We start from the raw sequence: 17,505 nt of genomic DNA, 5'->3' as shown, positions 1-17,505 counted from the left end.
CGCCCCAGCTTTTCCAGGATCATTAGGTTTTAGATTCCACCAACTCCTGTGAAGTGGTTTCCAAGGGACAAAGACATTGTATTTCAAGACATCCAGGAGACTATAGAAAAAAGTCAGCACCCAGCAGCTAGTTTTCCTCCAGCAACTCAAGGTGGCAACATCCTGTCTAGGTCATCCACACTATTCAATTGTGCAGTCCAGGATTGCTTCTTGCTTTCTCTATTCCCCATCACTGACTGCTGGTTCCCTGTGTGTTGTTGTCAAAATAAGCCCATTCCTCCGTTGCTTTGGGATGTGGGATATTGGCGTCGTAGTTTTGAAGAAGGCAAAGACAGACAACAAAATCTTCCTCTGTTGCAACTGGACAAGCTGGTTTTTCCTTCACTCAGTTGCCAGCCCTTCTTGCCAGAAAAAATTGATCTGGAAGGTGTTAGGCTTACTTGTAGCAATAGCACTGACTGCACCTGCATAAACTCCAGGACAGAACTACAAAGTGTTTGTTGCTGTTTGTGTTGCAGCTGCGAACTCTGCAAAATGTCCTGTGAGGGTTTTTTTTTCAAGAGTTAATATTTTGGGTATGGTATCTTTTTTTTATTAACAATACAAGAGTAAAGGTGCTTTTAGCATTTGCTGTTTCATACATCGTAATTATTTCAGTTTGTCTTGCAAATACATATTTGTGCTGCAGTATCATGCACAAACAAACTATTATCTGAGAACCTCAAGATCAAACCTGTGTCAACATCGTGTCATTCTTTTGGTCCATTGGAATGCGTTAAGCCATCATACGGTCCTATTGGAAACTAAGAACATTACATGAAATTGCTTATTTTTTATTTAGGACAGTGCATGTTAATGAACATGAATGTAAAAAAAAAAAATTACATAAATGTAAACATACCAGATTATAGCCAAGGGCTAATTTCCATCTGTTGTCAATTATTTGGACAAAAATGGGTAAATGATGTCATTTGTTTAAAAAAATATTACAAACTACCATTTTCATGCGGTGAGTTTAGAATAAAATCAATTTTACCCAAATTGCATGATTCAGTACTGTCACTAACAAGGAATTAAACATTTTTGAACAGACAATCTATGATAGTCTACACCTTTAATGAAATATAAACAGAAATACCTCAATGCACGGCAAAACCTCACTAAACCATCAAGTTTCACATCAACAAAGGACTAATGAAGTCATTATAGGTATGCAACACTTTGTGGCATCTTTAAAAACAGGTATTTATCCTCCAGAGTTGGGGCTGCAAAAACTACAGTGAATATTAAACTCCAAGACTGTGTGAATGAAGTCACTGCATGCATTTTTTGTAGGTTAAAGGTGCCCTGAAAATGAGTGATATTAGCATACACAAGGACAATTACTGTGAGAATTTATGAAGTCATGTGATAAAGACAATTCTACAGTTAAATAAAGAAACAGTCCTATCCCTGTTAGTGCTATTTGTCAAGGCCTATTACTAGCAATCCTGGAGTGTGAACATGGCCTCTCGCACTCAAGTCACCTTGACTTTCATTAAGATGTTTGCCCTGGCCCTCATCATCGTCCCAGGGTTCATTGCACTGGCCAAAGGTGAGAGCACCTAATTGTTAAACCAGACAGAGTTGGTATTCAGCTCATTTATTCTCTCTGTCTTTGCAGGGAAGACAGAAAATTTTCAGAATGGTTTCGAGGTTGATTTGTTAACACTGGATAAGTTGCCACTGGCCTTCTATAGCGGCCTCTATGCCTATGGTGGATGGTAAGTGTACAGTGGTTTGAGGATCAGTGCAAATTCAATGTATTTTACTGTGTATCACACAGTATTAAAAACTCTTTCCCCCAGTAATGGTGAAAAGAACCATAAATTACATGACAATGTATGTACTATAACTAACAATCAAAGCTTTATGCCTGAGTCTTGGCTTTCTCTTTCCCTCTAGGTTTAATTTGAACTTTATCACAGAAGAAGTCATAAACCCTAATAGGTATTTTAGCATGAAACATCTGCTATAAAGTCTGTCGTTTTTTTAAAAAACCAAGTTGCCTCCTGCTGTTATATCTCTCTGTGTGTATCCCGCTTTATCAGAAACATGCCACTGGCAATAATCTTGTCCATTGTGGCAGTGACAGTCTTTTATGTGCTTATTAATGTGGCCTACTACACCATGATGACTCCCGCTGAGGTGCTTCTGTCAGATGCTGTGGCTGTGGTCAGTTCTATTTCTTGCTTTATGTATCATTAAAAAAAGGAAAAACTAGAGTAAATGTGGTATGTCACTGTTGGTCTGATCTGCTGTTTGTGCCTCTGCAGACATTTGCCAACCGTGCTTTTCAGGGGTTGGCTCCTGTGATCCCCGTTCTTGTTGCCATATCTTGCCTTGGAGCACTTAACGGTGGCTTCTTTGGGGCACCTAGGTAATCTGAGGACCATAAAGGTTTATTATTGTCATTTTTTTGTGTGTGTGCCTGAATTCTAATGAGAGCTCTGTGTTGCAGGATGCTGTTTGTGGGAGCCAGGGAAGGCCACTGGCCAGCCATCTTTTCCATGATTCACATCCGCAGACACACACCTTTACCTGCTGTGTTGTTCCTGGTAAACTACTTTTAAAACAGATGAAGTAATCTAAACAAATAAATAGATGACTTGAGAATATGCAGTAAAACAATTATAACATTTTATTTGTATTAAGTTTATCCATGTCATATGAATAATAACAATAGGATCCAGGCACAGGATAAAGAGGCTGGTTGAAAATGAGAAACACAAAGCCTTAATCCAGATCTAAAGGAATGAGGGGTTGCACAGGGTCTGACAAAGAGATATAATATGATACTCTCAAAATAGTGGGTTTATAACTATCTTGCTTGTGTCCCTGTGTCCCTTTAGTACCCCTTGGTAATTTTCATGTTAATCACTGGAGAGATTTACCAGCTCCTCAACTTTGCCTCCTTTTCACGCTGGTTCTTCATCGCCTTGGCAACCTTGGGGATGCTCATACATCGATATCGTTTTCCTCTCCACCCAAGACCTTTTAAGGTTAGCATACTGAACTAAAAAAAACCTCCCTTTATCTTACTGCTGCACACTATGCTGACCAACTTGTTTTATTTGTTGTAATGTGAAGGTGCCCTTGGTCATTGCAATCACCTTCACGATGGTCTCCTTCTTCATTGTGGGTCTGTCTCTTTACTCTGACCCCTGGAACACAGGACAAAGTTGTGCTCTAACACTGACTGGTGTCCCAGTTTACTATGTTACTGTCTACCGCTTTCGTTTGCCCCGTAGATGCAGGCGCATATTTGGTAAGTTGTACCAATATTCTTCTTCAGAATGTATTAACATGATAGTTTTCGTCATGGGACTGAATTGAGTGGCTCTACTTTTAATATTAAACATAGGCATCTTTGGTACAGTGTCAAATGATCATATATGCCTGCTTGTTTTTGTTAAGAAGGAAGAGGATGAGTGAAATCGAGAAATTCAGTTGCTTGTAGTGAACAAACTAGATAATTCTGACTTTCCTCAATTCTCCCAGACCACTGCAGCAAACAGCTACAGATCCTTCTAGAAGTGGCTCAACAGGAAGTCCAGACTTACTGAAGACCCAAAAGGCATCCTGCATTCTACTTGCAGACTACACGGATACTACCTGGACAAAACATTAAGAAGACATTTTTAACAGTTTAAACAAATGTTTAATTTTGTACTACTTTTATATAAAGAGCCACTTGTTTAGAGAAACTAACTGCACCAATTATGCAAGTATGTAGTGTTTATACCAGAGACCTTACAAAAAAAAGTACTTAAAGTTTCAAAGATGCACTCAAAATGTTCATTTTGAAACGTTAGTTAAAATGACATTTTTGAACAGACAACCTATGATAGTTTAAACCTTTATTGAAATATAAACAGAAATAAGCAGTCTTGCTACACAGTAAATAAAATACGCTATGTGCAAAAGGTTCATTGCTGTATTGAAGAATATTTCAGGGTGTAGAAATTACGCCTTGTCTCTACACATGAATTAAATTTGATCTGAGCAAGACAACAGATCAAAGTTTGCTTATAGCCAAAAACAGTAAAAAATCTTCATGTTATATGAGGCACCAACACATTGATTGTTGTCTTAGAAACACCGAGTTTAGTCAGGTACAAGGTCTGAAAACTGCTAGAAACCACAACATTTCACTCCTGCATACACAAGGACAATTACTGTGAGAATTTATGAAGTCATGTGATAAAGACAATTCTACAGTTAAATAAAGAAACAGTCCTATCCCTGTTAGTGCTATTCGTCAAGGCCTATTACTAGCAATCCTCCATCACAATCTATTATTCTAAGTCAGCTCTAAAACGCTGACTCAAACTGCAGTGAAGCATCTTGAAAATATATCCTTTAAAATTTAAGTAGAAGCTAAATTATATATTAAAATGTGCAAATCAACAAACATATACACTTACATATTTCTTTTCATATACATGTCTTTCAAGAATACAGACAAATAAGACAAAAAAGGAAAACCATAAAATACAAAGACGCCCAAATATGTGAAGAAATTCAAAGAAAAAGAAGTGACACCGAGGCAATTATTGATTGATCCAATGAATGAAAAAGTCAGAGAAGGTAAAACCATCAAACAGTAATTGAAACTGGAGCATCCCTGCAATCTATTTAACTATGTTACATTTCCCCCCTCATGTGGTAGCCAGAACCCTCCAGCAGCAAAGCAGATGTACAAGAAACTTGAAGCTGAAAGCTCCTAAACTACAGCAAAAAGGAGGTCCGAATAAGTCTCCAATAAGAAATTTAAAATACATTCTTCTGAATATTTGACAACCAAAGTAAATTAGAGCACTCTAGAGCACTAGAAATTTCTTCCTACATCAACAGCCTCGCTTTGTATTGAGAGAAATCCTCTTCAAAATGGACAGTTCGGATGGTTTAAATAGTGTCAGATCTAGATTTGTTTCTGTCTTGCTGCTTTGGTGTGGGCCTAATCATGTAGTGTTTACACAAAGAAAAAAAAAGGAAAAAGAAACAGGTGACACTGCTTAGCCACAGAATGTGTTTCGGCCCTCTGGCTATTTCAACTGAGGGATTAAGTCAGACCAGCTGATGTTCGCCATACCAAAGTTGTCATCATCCAGACCAGAGAAGCTAATATCCAACAATAACTCGCTCAGGCTGTCGTTCATGGTATCCGAGACGAGGCCCTCTGTGATTGAGCGATTGGCTGCTGTGGAACTGCCTCCCTGCGGAAGCTCTCTGGAGCAGCTACTTTTGAGGCGTTCGGTGGGCGACTCTGCTGGTCCGGTCACTCTGGAGGGAGCAGATGTGAGCAGCTCTCTTGGGGAGTTAAACAGAGGCAAGTCTTTAAAGGGAGTGCTGCTGAAGCTGAAGGTGGTGTAGTCATGTTGTGGAGTAACTGTGGGACCACCCGTTGCACGAATAGGGCTCAAGTGTAGAATATTTTGGCTTCCTTTGTCTACCGGGGTCACTTTAAAAGATGTGGATGGCAGATAGACAGAAGGAGTGACGGGGAGCTGTATGGGCACCAAGTACGAATCGGTTCGAGGCAAAAGAGGTTTCATCTTTCTCTCTGAACACAGAAAACACAACAACATTGCACTACACATTTTCAAACTAAACAGAAATTTGCCAACCTCTGACTTTTCTCAAGTCTCAAATTTATAAAACAACTCATACATTTCTTTTAACTCACCAGAGCTAGTTGGTGTTTTTCTTGCATCTGGAAGTGTCCTCTTTTGGTGCTGTGAAAAGTAAGATGAGACAAAAATTATATCAGTTAGGAGCCTTACTGTGCTCCTTACAATAAGCATTTAACAAGCATTCTTGCAACAAAACATTCAGGCCAAGTAACACAAATGTTCCCAGATATCACCGATGTAAAAGCAATGAGTCAGCTGCACTCACCTTGTACACATGATCAAGTGTGAGGCATCGATTGGCTTCAGGTCGGATAGTCCAGAAAGACATTTTACCATCTGGAGACGTTTCACGAATGAACAGGTCATGCACAGAGAGGTTATGGCGGATGGAATTCTGCAATTATAAATGAAAAAGTATTTGAAAACTGCTGTTTGCTGCAGAGCTGGAAACATATCACACTTTCAGCAGCTCTGAAGTACCTTCCAGCTTAATTTGCCCACATCTCTATAGTAAGGGAAGTTGTTCTCAATCCACATGTAAATCTCTTTGAGGGTCATCCTCCTGTTCCTTCTGCTATTGATAGCAAACTGGATCATGGCCATGTAGGAGTATGGTGGCCTCTCTGAAATGGGTTGCTGAGGAGCTTCTGCACTGGTATGTGTATTGTGTGCCTATATGACAAAAAACAAAGAAACAAACAACAGTCAATAAATCTGACAGTGTAACTATTTTCTGTAATCAGACTACTATTGCTGTTATTATAAATCACAGTCATGACCAATTGGTTAAGAAAGGGTGTTAAGGGATGTAGCAACATGTCTGGGGTTAATGTTGCCTTCAGACAAGTTTGTGTCGGCACATAAAGGGCAAAGAAAAAAAAGCAGGTGACAAGAAAAAGCACCGAACCTGAAAAGTCTGTGGTAAAGGTTTTTGGTTCTCCTTGCTGCTGAGCTGCTTTGTAGAATTTGGCTCCAAGGCACATGTGCTCATCTTACCCAACCACTGAATGTTGGTAAGGCTGTCATCCAATGGACCGCAGTTTACATCCTTATTCACTAGTATCAGACAGAGAGGGAAAAAATGCACTGAATTCCACACTTATACATTAAGCATTATCCTAAACATTAAAAAAAAACCTTTAAATTATGATTTAATTTCAGTTAGAAGTTTGTCACCTGGGAAATTGCTTGTAGTTTCAGCTTTGACTTTATGTCCTTCTGTACTCCTTGTAGCAGCCGCTTCAGCAGCAGACTGAGGATCAGGTCCATAGTCCCTCTTTTTGCCACTCCCACTCAGAAGAATGAATTTTTTTGGGCCCTGGGCACCGCATTCATTGCCTTTAGCTGTGAGGGCCCCAATAACACTTTGAAGATCTGCTGTTTCGGGAAAGTATACCAACCGAGTATCAGACTTGGATGGATGGGCCATGATGCGGATACCACCAGGAAAGCTCTGAACGGCAGCTGGTATTGACGGATCTTTGGAGCCTGATTCTCCAGGCTGTGAATCCGTCGCATTTTGATGAAAAGACAGTTTTCTTCTTTTGAGAATCAGGGGTCTCGTCGGGCTCCGTCTCATGGTCAGATCATTGAAATGTGCCAAGTTGTTCAGAGGTATTCTGCACAAAAAATACAAACGAGCCTGAACAACGAAGATTAACAGTTACAACAAGAGTTAACAGTAACGGTAACGTTTCGCTGGGAGATGGAAATTATCAAGTCAGTTACTGGCGTTAGCCATCGTTCACAGCAAATAAGTTTAGATCACCTCGGGAAAACTCCCCGATTTAGCTCAAATACTGATCATAATAAATCGTACACTAAACGGGTTAAATGTTATCTAGGTAAAACCAAGGTCCGCACCTTTTTTTTGTGTCTTTTTTTATATATTGAACTCCTCACTTAAGCGGCTGATTTTCTTCAGTTAGTGATGTTTCCGGACGATTTCCAGCTTCTCGAACAACAGACGTTAGCTAATGTTTTTAACCCTCTGGGTTTGTTCAAAATCACAATCCTTTCAGCTTGTTCGTTGCCGAAAGTGTCCACCAATAAATTAGGTGTGTAATTTTTATTATTTTTATGGGGGGTTGTTGCTATTTTTATTGCATAAAGCTTTTAACTAACATCAGTTCTTTTCATAAATATAAAATAGTCATTCCTTTTTTTCTTTTTTCTTTTACATTTTAACCTTTAAGAAAACAGTTTGTTTGTACAATGTACTTGTTGGAAGACAACCTCAAAACTCACCATTTCATTTATTCGCATTGCTACTGGATTTTCTTGTATTATTAATGGTAGAGTCTGGGACATGAAATCGATTAACAGCAACATCGATTATTATGAATTGTTATTTTTGTGCATGGAAAGCAAACCAGATAAAACTCCCACTCAGCTTATTCGTGGCCAAAATGGCCACCTTTTGTTTAGGTTTATAAAATACTATCAAATTAATATATATATAAATATTTTTCCACTTTGACCGATTTTTTTAAATTAGCATCAGTTCTGGTCATGAAAACCAAAATTTCATTCAAATTCAGAATTTCAACCCTTTCAATACCAGTTAGACACATCACATAATTGTAATGATCTACAAAGAGATAAAATAATAAAATGACTATTTTCCCCAAATAATACATACAATCTGATTTCTTTTTTCCCCATGATTGCAGTTAGATGTATATCAATAATTAACAGTATCAATGATTATATAGTCATCATTACTTTTTTTTTTTGCACAGAAAAGCAGAAAAACTCCCACTCAGCATGTTCATGGCCAAAAGTGGCCACCTCCTGTTTACATTTAGAAAATGCTATAAAATGAATATATGTTAAAACAATTTCCATTTGATTTTTCAAACTGGCATCAGTCCTTGCCATAAAAACCAAACTTTTATTCTGATTTTTTTTTTTTTTTCCCCAGTGGCTGAGGTCACCAGCATGCGCCCCAGCTTTTCCAGGATCATTAGGTTTTAGATTCCACCAACTCCTGTGAAGTGGTTTCCAAGGGACAAAGACATTGTATTTCAAGACATCCAGGAGACTATAGAAAAAAGCCAGCACCCAGCAGCTAGTTTTCCTCCAGCAACTCAAGGTGGCAACATCCTGTCTAGGTCATCCACACTATTCAATTGTGCAGTCCAGGATTGCTTCTTGCTTCCTCTATTCCCCATCACTGACTGCTGGTTCCCTGTGTGTTGTTGTCAAAATAAGCCCATTCCTCCGTTGCTTTGGGATGTGGGATATTGGCGTCGTAGTTTTGAAGAAGGCAAAGACAGACAACAAAATCTTCCTCTGTTGCAACTGGACAAGCTGGTTTTTCCTTCACTCAGTTGCCAGCCCTTCTTGCCAGAAAAAATTGATCTGGAAGGTGTTAGGCTTACTTGTAGCAGTAGCACTGACTGCACCTGCATAAACTCCAGGACAGAACTACAAAGTGTTTGTTGCTGTTTGCGTTGCAGCTGCGAACTCTGCAAAATGTCCTGTGAGGTTTTTTTTTTCAAGAGTTAATATTTTGGGTATGGTATCTTTTTTTTATTAACAATACAAGAGTAAAGGTGCTTTTAGCATTTGCTGTTTGATACATCGTAATTATTTCAGTTTGTCTTGCAAATACATATTTGTGCTGCAGTATCATGCACAAACAAACTATTATCTGAGAACCTCAAGATCAAACCTGTGTCAACATCGTGTCATTCTTTTGGTCCATTGGAATGCGGTAAGCCATCATACAGTCCTATTGGAAACTAAGAACATTACATGAAATTGCTTATTTTTTATTTAGGACAGTGCATGTTAATGAACATGAATGTAAAAAAAAAAAATTACATAAATGTAAACATACCAGATTATAGCCAAGGGCTAATTTCCATCTGTTGTCAATTATTTGGACAAAAATGGGTAAATGATGTCATTTGTTTAAAAAAATATTACAAACTACCATTTTCATGCGGTGAGTTTAGAATAAAATCAATTTTACCCAAATTGCATGATTCAGTACTGTCACTAACAAGGAATTAAACATTTTTGAACAGACAATCTATGATAGTCTACACCTTTAATGAAATATAAACAGAAATACCTCAATGCACGGCAAAACCTCACTAAACCATCAAGTTTCACATCAACAAAGGACTAATGAAGTCATTATAGGTATGCAACACTTTGTGGCATCTTTAAAAACAGGTATTTATCCTCCAGAGTTGGGGCTGCAAAAACTACAGTGAATATTAAACTCCAAGACTGTGTGAATGAAGTCACTGCATGCATTTTTTCTAGGTTAAAGGTGCCCTGAAAATGAGTGATATTAGCATACACAAGGACAATTACTGTGAGAATTTATGAAGTCATGTGATAAAGACAATTCTACAGTTAAATAAAGAAACAGTCCTATCCCTGTTAGTGCTATTTGTCAAGGCCTATTACTAGCAATCCTCCATCACAATCTATTATTCTAAGTCAGCTCTAAGACGCTGACTCAAACTGCAGTGAAGCATCTTGCTGGCTGATCAGAAAATATCACATACTTTAAAATTTGTGTAGAAGCTAAATTATATATTAAAATGTGCAAATCAACATACATATACACTTACATATTTCTCTTCTTATGCATGTTCTTCAAGAAGACAGACAAATAACACAAAAAAGGAAAACCATAAAACACAAAGAGGCCCAAATATGTGAAGAAATTCAAAGAAAAAGAAGTGACACCGAGGCAATTATTGATTGATCCAATGAATGAAAAAGTCAGAGAAGGTAAAACCATCAAACAGTAATTGAAAGTGGAGCATCCCTGCAATCTATTTAACTATGTTACATTTCCCCCCTCATGTGGTAGCCAGAACCCTCCAGCAGCAAAGCAGATGTACAAGAAACTTGAAGCTGAAAGCTCCTAAACTACAGCAAAAAGGAGGTCCGAATAAGTCTCCAATAAGAAGTTTAAAATGGCAGCATCAAGTGGGCTTTATTTGAAGTTGTTTTGGTATAATACCAGATATGCTTCTGAATATTTGACAACCAAAGTAAATTAGAGCACTCTAGAGCACTAGACATTTCTTCCTACATCAACAGCCTCGCCTTCTATTGAGAGAAATCCTCTTCAAAATGGACAGTTCGGATGGTTTAAATAGTGTCAGATCTAGATTTGTTTCTGTCTTGCTGCTTTGGTGTGGGCCTAATCACGTAGTGTTTACACAAAGAAAAAAAAAGGAAAAAGAAACAGGTGACACTGCTTAGCCATAGAACGTGTTTCGGCCCTCTGGCTATTTCAACTGAGGGATGAACTCAGACCAGCTGATGTTCGCCATACCAAAGTCGTCATCATCCAGACCAGAGAAGCTAATATCCACCAATATCTTGCTCAGGCTGTCGTTCATGGTATCCAAGACGAGGCCCTCTGTGATTGAGCGATTGGCTGCTGTGGAACTGCCTCCCTGCAGAAGCTCTCTGGAGCAGCTACTTTTGAGGCTTTCGGTGGGCGACTCTGCTGGTCCGGTCACTCTGGAGGGAGCAGATGTGAGCAGCTCTCTTGGGGAGTTAAACAGAGGCAAGTCTTTAAAGGGAGTGCTGCTGAAGCTGAAGGTGGTGTAGTCGTGTTGTGGAGTAACTGTGGGACCACCTGGTGTACGAATAGGGCTGAAGTCCAGAATATTTTGGCTTCCTTTGCCCACCGGGGTCACTTTCCAAGACTCAAGTGCAACATAAGAAGGTGGCTTGCTGGGGGTGGATGAGGTCAAATGGCTGCTACTTTTTATCGGGGTTTTGAATGAGAACTCCCTATCTGGGATTTCCTGCCCATGCTTGTCTTCATCCAGCTCAATATGTGGATTGTCCTGGAATGTCGAAGCATCAGAGGCTACGCCAGAGTCAAAGAAATTACTTTCGTGGCAGAGGAGAACAGGCTCTTCATTCACAGAGAGAACCAAGCGTTGTTTGCGCCGTGAGCTGCTGGCTTGTCTCTTTGGAGGAGCTTTGGGGGTCTCGCATTTAATTGGAACACATACCAGCTCCTCCTTCACTTCTACCTTAAAGTCCGTATTCTTCTGAGGAGATATCATCACAGCTGGGGAATCACTTTGTGTCACCTGTCAGACATGCAACCATTCCCATTAAAATCTTAGTGGTATGGGTGAAGTTCATACTTATCTCTATGCACATAATGTTGTCAATGTAAACTCTAGGGAGTTCCAAGAAATACTTGTTTTGAAAAGCAGTTTGCAACTTGCATAGCTTATGAAGTAAAACAACAACAACACATTTTTAAAAAGCTGAAATATATGAGAAGTTCCTTACCTTCGGTGCTATGCGGACTTTCTTTGCTGCTCGTGAATTGTTCCCCTTCTGCTGGGAGCAGGGCGGAGGAAAAGGGGTAGAAGTGGATGGCAGATAGACAGAAGGAGTGACGGGGAGCTGTATGGGCACCAAGTACGAATCGGTTCGAGGCAAAAGAGGTTTCATCTTTCTCTCTGAACACAGAAAACACAACAACATAACAACATTGCACTACACATTTTCAAACTAAACAGAAATTTGCCAACCTCTGACTTTTCTCAAGTCTCAAATTTATAAAACAACTCATACATTTCTTTTAACTCACCAGAGCTAGTTGGTGTTTTTCTTGCATCTGGAAGTGTCCTCTTTTGGTGCTGTGAAAAATAAGATGAGACAAAAATTATATCAGTTAGGAGCCTTACTGTGCTGCCACCTAACAACACTGTAACTTGGCGTTCTGTCCAAAATTTGGCCCTTCATAGCCAACCCTACGCCTTTACCGTTATGAGAGGAATAAAAGTTTTATGATTGTATGGATACCAGACATTAGGAGAAACAAGTGCTCTTAAAGCACATCAGTCTGTCAGACTGACTTCAGCCTCTCTGCTTCCCTGCTGCTCTCTTGTCTCCTCCTGCAACAAAAACAGGTGTAGCTACACTCTGTGGGTCTGAAAGTCTGGTGACAAATGGATTCATGAACGTTCTGATTTTTCTGGCCCTTCTCGGCTTAGTGCTGCCTGAGTGCGATTTAAAGATGGCTCCTGAAGAACTAAAAAAAAAAAAAAAAAAAAAAAAAAAAGGAAAGAAAAGAAAAGAAAAGAAAGAAAAAAGAAAAAAAAAGAAAGGGTAAATCAGTCTTACTTGATTAGCCAGTAAAAGCATTGGCACAGGAACAGTGGCAGTCACTGGATCACAGCCCGGCTACAGAGAGAGATGTGAAGTGAGATTAGGGGGAAAAAAGAAAACAAAAAACAACATGAGGAATCTCAAAACACTCTCAAGGTGTCAGCCATGAAAAAAACAAAACAATTGAAAAACAAGGATCCAAGAAAAATCATTATATAAACACAAGGTAAAACAATAAGCAATTAACAAGCATTCTTGCAACAAAACATTCAGGCCAAGTAACACAAACATTCCCAGATATCACTGATGTAAAAGCAATGAGTCAGCTGCACTCACCTTGTACACATGATCAAGTGTGAGGCATCGATTGGCTTCAGGTCGGATAGTCCAGAAAGACATTTTACCATCTGGAGACGTTTCACGAATGAACATGTCATGCAGAGAGAGGTTATGGCGGATGGAATTCTGCAATTATAAATGAAAAAGTATTTGAAAACTGCTGCTTGCTGCAGAGCTGGAAACATATCACACTTTCAGCAGCTCTGAAGTACCTTCCAGCCTGGTTTGGCCACATCTCTATAGTAAGGGAAGTTGTCCTCAATCCACATGTAAATCTCTTTGAGGGTCATCCTCCTGTTCTTTCTGCTATTGATAGCAAACTGGATCATGGCCATGTAGGAGTATGGTGGCCTCTCTGAAATGGGTTGCTGAGGAGCTTCTGCACTGGTATGTGTATTGTGTGCCTATATGACAAAAAACAAACAAACATCAGTCAATAAATCTGACAGTGTAACTATTTTCTGCAATCAGACTACTATTGCTGTTATTGTAAATCCCAGCTGTGACCAACTTGTCAAGAAAGGGTGTTTAGGGAACATGTAGCAGCATGTCTGGGGTCAGTGTTGCCTTCAGAAAAGTATGCCCCCCCCCAAAAAAACAAACAAAAAAAAAGAAACAAGACAGGTAAGTGACAAGAAAAAGCACGGAACCTGAAAGGTCTGTGGTAAAGGTTTTTGGTTCTCCTTGCTGCTGAGCTGCTTTGTAGAATTTGGCTCCAAGGCACATGTGCTCATCTTACCCAACCACTGAATGTTGGTAAGGCTGTCATCCAATGGACCGCAGTTTACATCCTTATTCACTAGTATCAGACAGAGAGGGAAAAAATGCACTGAATTCCACACTTATACATTAAGCATTATCCTAAACATAAAAAAAAACCCCTTTAAATTATTATTTAATTTCAGTTAGAAGTTTGTCACCTGGGAAATTGCTTGTAGTTTCAGCTTTGACTTTATGTCCTTCTGTACTCTTTGTAGCAGCCGCTTCAGCAGCAGACTGAGAATCAAGTCCAAAGTCCCACTTGTTGCCACTCCCACCTCCATTCAGAAGAATGAACTTGTTTGGGCCCTGGGCACCACATTCCTTGGCTTTAGCTGTGAGGGCCCCAATAACACTTTGAAGGTTTGCTTTTTCCGGAAGGACAACCACCTGAGTATCAGACTTGGATGGATGGTCCATGATGCGGATACCATCAGAAAAGCTCTGAGCGGCAGCTGGTTTTGACGGTTCTTTGGAGCCTGATTCTCCAGGCTGTGAATCCGTCGCATTTTGATGAAAAGGCAGTTTTCTTCTTTTAAGAATCAGGGGTCTCCTCGGGCTCCGTCTCATGGTCAAATCATTGAAATGTGCCAAGTTGTTCAGGGGTATTCTGCACACACACACACAAACTACAAATGAGAATGGACAACGAAGATTAACAGTTACAACAAGAGTAAACACTAACAGTAACGTTATATAATAGCTACGGGACTCGAGAAACGTTTGGCCCCCTAACCATTTTGACAATTATTGAAACATTACCATATAACTTACATTAAAGTCAGCAACCGATTTGTGTCGTTATACCTAAACAAATTCAATTTTTCCAGCGTTAGGTTTTCTTGCACCTGACGATAAAAGCTAACGCTAGCGTACGCTGAGGTAGTCTGCTAAGCTACGTTAGCAAGGTGCCTAGTTCACTACACTGTTCCAACAAACGGCAAAAAACCTGACCTTCATATTACTGCGAAGTTTCAGAAGATTCCGTTTAGCTTGAGTCCAACCAGTAATGGTTCATATTCGTGTTTAAAATAACCGAAAACATCTAAAACAGTCTTTTATTTAATGTTATTTACATGACATCAATACGATTCACAAGCGATTTTGAATTTTGGCGCTGTGGGTGCGGCCTCCCGTCACTTTGATCACGTGAAATTTTTGAACCAATAGCAGATAGGATAGCGACGTCACTAGAACCAATCAGAAAATACAATGGCTACGGTAGATGGCAGTAATGCACATATGAGGTGGTTTGTCAAGCCCCAACCTAACCAAAAAGAAGAAGCGGAAGAAGACCCGGGAAATAACAAACAAAAAGCAACAAAAAGATGAAAACAAAACAGGCAGAGAAAAGACAATTTACACTAAAAACTAACTTTTGATATAAGTATTTATTGTAGGCAAATAAGCACATTAAGGTAAGTTTAATGTCGTCTTAGCACCCACGAGCGAGTATATTCGGTTTGGTAGTAACCGAATATAGTTTTGGTTTGGTAGCAACATCTGGTTATTTGCGGACATTTGATGCCTCAATTGATCGTGTTTTTATTCCACCAGGTGTTCAGTGATGATTTATCTTAATGCCCAGAAAAGTTACAAAGACAGCAAAGCCTTCACTGCAATTCTTGGAGCGGCCTTTGTGTGGAGCCAAACTCCAAAATGTGCCCGAAGTCCGAGCAGCACTCAATGCCAGAGATTTCTTCACAGAGGCAGAAGCACAGAGCAGCTCAGCTCTTAATTCCTGGGTAAACTGTAATGAATACTTTTTAAAGTGGTGTGGGCTATGTTTTGCTTAAAAATTATTTCTGAACATAAACTTGATCTTCATATGCTGGAATTTCACATAATAATTTTCACATATGACTACATAGATTATTTTGTTTAATTTTCCTTTAATATTTCAGGTTAGGCCACAGTTTGACATTTCAGTTGCAACTGCACCTCCAGTGAGACGAGGGAGGAGAAAGTGTCAGTCTGCCACAAGCATCTTGGATCGCTGCAGTCAGCTGTCCAGGAAAAATAGTGTCTGCAAATTCCCCCAATTACTGTTTAAAACAGGGTTAAAAGACCAAACTCAGCAACCAAAGGGGATCTCCAAGAAGAAAGCTATAGAGAGTACTCAAGTGGGAAGGAAACCTGCCGAAAAGAGGACGACAGTTTCAGCTGCACAGTGCTCTAACCTACCAAAGGGACAGTTTGCCTCAGTAAGAAAAAAGAGCGCTGAAACATTCTCAGACGACACTTCATCCCACCAAAGATGTTTGGCTGAACCTGACAGACCATCTGTGCAAGTGTCAGAGAGATGCAGAATTCCAGCAGTCTGTGCTTCAACACTTCCCTGTGAAGAGTTTAGCACCACTGAAGTCAGCAGTGTCTGTCCACCTCCTGATGTGGACACTCCGAAAGCAATGGAGGAAAGGAACATTTCTCCGTCTACCTCCTGTGGACATTTGCTGCTGGCTCAGCCGTGTACGCCTCCATGTAATGAGTCACCTGACATTTTGGTGGCTGACACGCCAGAGAGGGACTATGGAATGAAGGTGACATGGAGAAGAAGAAAGAACTTGATGGTGTTGTTAAAACAGAGGGGCCATCTCTCTGAGGCAGATGCTTTAATTCAAAGTTGATGTAGAGATTGTAAGATTTGTCTGTATTCTCATAATAGCTGCAGATTAATTTCCTGTTTATTGGTTAATTGACTAATTGTTGCAGCTCTAAACATCATAATGCCACGTCTGAGAAAGTCTGTTATGAACCCCCTCTGAACAACATTTTTATGCATGAGTTTAAAATATAACTTTAGTAAATTAGTTTAATGGGTGTGATATTAAAATCTGTCTTGTGACAGACAGATTCTAATGATACTGTACTGTTTTATAAATTATGTTATATACAGTAGATTTAATCCTCACTTGTGGCAACATATCTGGATTGTTATTCATATGCTAATGGATTTTGATAGCAGGCATATGGAAGAATGTTTAATCTATATTAACTTTAACTGAAATATCCAAAAAATTAAGAGGCACAAAATAAGTACTCAAGTTAACTGTGTGATCTAACGACTGGTCTTCTGAAGGACCATTTAAGATTGTTTTTGATGATTCTGCTGTGCAATTTAAAAACAGGCATAAAATAAATGTTTAAGAGGAAAGAGAAAGCTAAATTATTGATTATTGAGTAATCTCTCAGGCTTCCTGTGACCCCTACACCTGGGATTGCTCTGCATTTTTATCCCTTCTTCTAGCATTCCGTTTATTGAGACAACATCCCAGATTGTGATTGGCTCTTGGTAAGTCGAGACGTCACACTAAAAGTGTTGACCCTAAAAGAGCTGTGCTGATCCCTGGATGCATCCCTTCTGAAACGAAAGATGAGCATCAGCAGGTGAAATAAGTGTTTAACAGTTACAGTGACACAACCGTTCAAAGACTTTCCCAGAAACCACTGAAAAAAACTAGTTTCCATTTATGTTACATGGTAGATGCCAGACCTGTAACTTGCAGGTTTGTGAGTAGTTAGATATACCATTAATTCAGACTACCTCACAGCAGTGTTAACGTGTTCCACGAAAACATACTTTGACCCACATTTAGTTTGCAGTAAAGTTATATTG

At 39.5% G+C, this 17,505-nt stretch overlaps 4 protein-coding genes across 7 annotated transcripts; 2 read left to right on the top strand and 2 right to left on the bottom strand.

Moving 5' to 3' along the window:
- Positions 1-670: 670 nt before the first annotated feature.
- On the top strand, positions 671-3,969 carry LOC146369400 (cystine/glutamate transporter-like). Its single transcript, XM_084909812.1, has 9 exons — positions 671-1,594; positions 1,664-1,763; positions 1,945-1,989; positions 2,091-2,214; positions 2,316-2,419; positions 2,501-2,597; positions 2,892-3,041; positions 3,130-3,307; positions 3,541-3,969. The coding sequence occupies exons 1-9, from the start codon at positions 1,504-1,506 to the stop codon at positions 3,603-3,605; spliced, it is 954 nt and encodes a 317-aa protein (XP_084765938.1). The 5' UTR covers positions 671-1,503; the 3' UTR covers positions 3,606-3,969.
- Positions 3,970-4,053: 84 nt separating this feature from the next.
- LOC146369399 (forkhead box protein M1-like) lies at positions 4,054-7,723 on the bottom strand. The gene is made up of 7 exons (XM_084909808.1): positions 7,539-7,723; positions 6,852-7,294; positions 6,583-6,731; positions 6,156-6,347; positions 5,941-6,069; positions 5,729-5,777; positions 4,054-5,605 (listed from the first exon to the last, which is right to left on the bottom strand). Exons 2-7 carry the CDS (start codon positions 7,252-7,254, stop codon positions 5,088-5,090), a joined length of 1,440 nt encoding a protein of 479 aa, XP_084765934.1. The 5' UTR covers positions 7,255-7,294; positions 7,539-7,723; the 3' UTR covers positions 4,054-5,087.
- Positions 7,724-9,221: 1,498 nt separating this feature from the next.
- On the bottom strand, positions 9,222-14,997 carry LOC146369398 (forkhead box protein M1-like). Of its 4 annotated transcripts, none has more exons than XM_084909805.1 (9): positions 14,844-14,997; positions 14,051-14,518; positions 13,781-13,929; positions 13,343-13,534; positions 13,128-13,256; positions 12,807-12,866; positions 12,271-12,319; positions 11,967-12,139; positions 9,222-11,758 (listed from the first exon to the last, which is right to left on the bottom strand). In XM_084909805.1, exons 2-9 carry the CDS (start codon positions 14,457-14,459, stop codon positions 10,937-10,939), a joined length of 1,983 nt encoding a protein of 660 aa, XP_084765931.1. In that variant the 5' UTR covers positions 14,460-14,518; positions 14,844-14,997; the 3' UTR covers positions 9,222-10,936. The 4 variants fall into 4 exon arrangements, with proteins under 4 accessions (XP_084765931.1, XP_084765930.1, XP_084765932.1 ...); XM_084909804.1 differs by having other exon boundaries at positions 14,051-14,499; XM_084909806.1 differs by lacking the exon at positions 14,844-14,997 and adding an exon at positions 14,664-14,790 and having other exon boundaries at positions 14,051-14,499.
- Positions 14,998-15,132: 135 nt separating this feature from the next.
- rhno1 (RAD9-HUS1-RAD1 interacting nuclear orphan 1) lies at positions 15,133-17,138 on the top strand. Its single transcript, XM_084910503.1, has 3 exons — positions 15,133-15,307; positions 15,447-15,634; positions 15,794-17,138. The coding sequence occupies exons 2-3, from the start codon at positions 15,470-15,472 to the stop codon at positions 16,514-16,516; spliced, it is 888 nt and encodes a 295-aa protein (XP_084766629.1). The 5' UTR covers positions 15,133-15,307; positions 15,447-15,469; the 3' UTR covers positions 16,517-17,138.
- The last annotated feature ends 367 nt before the right edge of the window (positions 17,139-17,505 follow it).

The sequence above is a fragment of the Perissodus microlepis genome, chromosome 17 (assembly GCF_051167445.1).
Source record: "Perissodus microlepis isolate ML-2025 ecotype Zambia chromosome 17, ASM5116744v1, whole genome shotgun sequence".
NCBI lineage: Eukaryota > Metazoa > Chordata > Actinopteri > Cichliformes > Cichlidae > Perissodus > Perissodus microlepis.
The sequence above is the reverse complement of the archived record's forward strand: the minus strand, read 5'-3'. Positions and strand labels throughout refer to the sequence as shown.